The sequence below is a fragment of the Notothenia coriiceps genome, unplaced genomic scaffold (genome assembly GCF_000735185.1).
Source record: "Notothenia coriiceps isolate Sejong01 unplaced genomic scaffold, NC01 NC01_scaffold00017232, whole genome shotgun sequence".
Classification (NCBI taxonomy): Eukaryota; Metazoa; Chordata; class Actinopteri; order Perciformes; family Nototheniidae; genus Notothenia; species Notothenia coriiceps.
The window spans coordinates 1-2848 of NW_011349933.1; the positions used below are offsets into that span (position 1 = coordinate 1).

The 2848-nt window shown below is 43.3% G+C and overlaps 1 protein-coding gene across 1 annotated transcript; it reads left to right on the top strand.

The window, feature by feature from the left end:
* Positions 1-1071: 1071 nt before the first annotated feature.
* Positions 1072-2475, top strand: LOC104950212 (JNK1/MAPK8 associated membrane protein). The gene is made up of 2 exons (XM_010776698.1): positions 1072-1270; positions 2257-2475. Exons 1-2 carry the CDS (start codon positions 1092-1094, stop codon positions 2465-2467), a joined length of 390 nt encoding a protein of 129 aa, XP_010775000.1. The 5' UTR covers positions 1072-1091; the 3' UTR covers positions 2468-2475.
* Positions 2476-2848: the final 373 nt, after the last annotated feature.

Consider the following 2848-nt stretch of genomic DNA (forward strand, 5'->3'; position numbering starts at 1 on the left):
TTTAAATATATTTATTATGCAACACCCGCAACCCGACCCGCATCATCTTTGTTTTACCCAGAAGCGAACCCGGAAAAAAGCGTTTGAAAAAATACCACCCGCAAATCACCTTTTTTGCGGGTCACCCGTCGGGTACCCGCGGATACCCGACCCGATGCAGGACTCTGCTATCTGGTCAGTAGGTTGCAAACTGTCTATTTGTTCCATCACCTGCCAGATCTCTCTGCAGCATACACATTCATCTGCAGTGGGCATGCTTTCACAGCATTGACATGTACACCTGAATATTGTACATAACATAAAAAAAAAAACAATATCTGCCGGACGTGTGAGGAACAGATGACAAATTAAGATCGACATTTAGTGCAGGTCAAATTAAATAAAACAGAATTTACCATTCAGTATTGCCGACTCGAGTCTCGCCGGCTGCGGAATCCGCTTCTCTTTCACAAGTTTCTGCCTCGTTGTTCGATTGCCGGGCAGGAGGCTCGTACTGATAAGGCAAGATGCCTTGAAGTGAAAGGCTAGCTGGTTCACTCTCTACTTCTGTAACTGAATCCAGATAACCCACCGAATCTGAGCTTGAATGATCGCTGTCGCTGTCGCTGTCTGAAGTTGTCGCGTTGCTTGCCATTTGGACTGATTTGATCAAATGGCAATATTTGCCACGTGTGACGTCACCGCTCGTTCGGGAGTGATCGGGGGCGTACTCGGCAAACTTCGGAACCAACATCGGTTTTTAACGTATATGTCATTTAATTATGACCAAACTTTAAACATTTTTATTTATTTTTATTCTGGTGATATCTAAACTACATGTTAAAAAACACCTGTGTTAGATGCATTACATGGCCTTTAAAGTCAGTTCAAGTATCAAGCATCATTTACCTATATATGATTGATTTAGCTCATTTCTATCTTAATTTATGAGGCAATATACCTCCTCTCTGGGGAGGGGCCCAGCCTTTGGTATGTTTCTCTATATGTGGCTCTCAGTGGAAACAGTTTGCACACCCTGACCTACAGGCACACAACACAGTGAAATGCATGAATGTTGTTGGGGGCTTGCAGGGCTTCTGTTGTTTCTGAGCATGCCGTCTCTGCGTGTCCTGCAGGTGTGTCCCCGTGGAGAGCGGACTAACCTCCAGAATGTGTGTGAGCGCTGCACCGAGGCCCCCGAGCTCTACGACTGGCTCTACCTTGGCTTCATGGCCATGTTGCCTCTAGTGCTGCACTGGTTCTTCATCGAGTGGTACTCTGGGAAGAAGAGGTGAACACACACACACACACACACACACACACACACACACACACACACACACACACACACACACACACACACACACACACACGGATCATGTACAGCAAGCTGGTCATAATTGTGACATGTACCACCTTATTGTTAGGACCATGATGCAAAGCTATAGTCAAATAGAATGGAATTATAGAAGATTTTCTCTTTTTTCAAACCTATTTTTGGGCCGCCAGTGTCTTTGTTGTTGTTATTATTATTATATTTTGGCCAGTTTAACCGTTATTATAGAAATAGATTTGAGAAGGGGACATAGATGGGATTGCACGCATAGAGGGACCCCAGGCCTGATTCGAACGGCACAGCTGTACCAAGTGAGCTATGCAGCGACTCGTTACACAAGGTTTTTCCCTGAGGATCGATGCATTGATGGGTACAGCACCCTTCTATTCTTGGGGAAAAAAGGTGAACGTGAATTAGCAGTTAGTTGAATATGTGAGTGCACATTTACAGTGTGACCTGTACCTGTGCCTGACTGAAGGTCTCACAAGACACTAAATAAGACTACCAGTTTGTGGTAATTAACTAAACCAGTAGGACTTCTGGCTTACTCCATTTAGCTTCAGAATCAGACTTCACATCTTTGTGTGTGCACATCATTTGTGCATTAAAGTGATTCAAAGCCAAACTGTGGAGAAGTACCGTTCCTTCATAAGAGATGCGTCTGTATTATTAGTTTAAAAAACAAAATCTTTGCTATGGTTTGTCATTGTTTGACAAATTAGAGGAGTTTAGTGTAAAGCCAGATCAGCAGCACACACAGCAACTTACTGTATCAGTCATTGAATTCACCTTCAGGCAAGCAGGCAGGTTTTCAGCAAACCTGGTTTCATAAAGGCTAATTCAGTATTTGATATAAACTACAGGAAACGCATTTTCACCATTTCATTTTGAATACAATAAGGAAGTGAAACAGACGACCAAGATAACTGTGTGTGGTCCAGTTCCAGCGCGCTGCTGCAGCACATCACAGCCATGTTGGAGTGCAGCGTGTCGGCCGTGGTCACTCTGCTGGTGACGGAGCCGGTGGGGCAGGTTCGCATCCACTCCTGCAGGGTCCAGATGCTGTCCGACTGGTACACCATGCTGTACAACCCCAGCCCCGACTACGTCAACACCCTGCACTGCACCCAGGAGGCCGTGTACCCGCTGTGAGTGATCACTGCACTGGGTTATCCTACACACACAATATACACCCACAAATAGTTTGAACTGCATTTGGTTCTTGGAAAAGTAACTACATCAGTGTATACATCTTTATGTATTCAACTCTCTTAAAAAACGTCTTGCAAAAAGGAATAGGAACAGTTGAGTGAATAAAAGAAATAACAAATCACAAATGTAAACCTTCTTTTTGGAGTGTGAATGTTGTGCCTGGGCTCATGGGACTGACGTAGAAATCGGATGTTATTTTGATGTTTTTCCTATTTCTTTCGTTATTTATAACTATTTTGAAAGAGATAAATATATATCATTCAAATATATTATTGACATTTTAAATTAGTAAAAAAGTAACACTCACGCTTCTATTGGCTA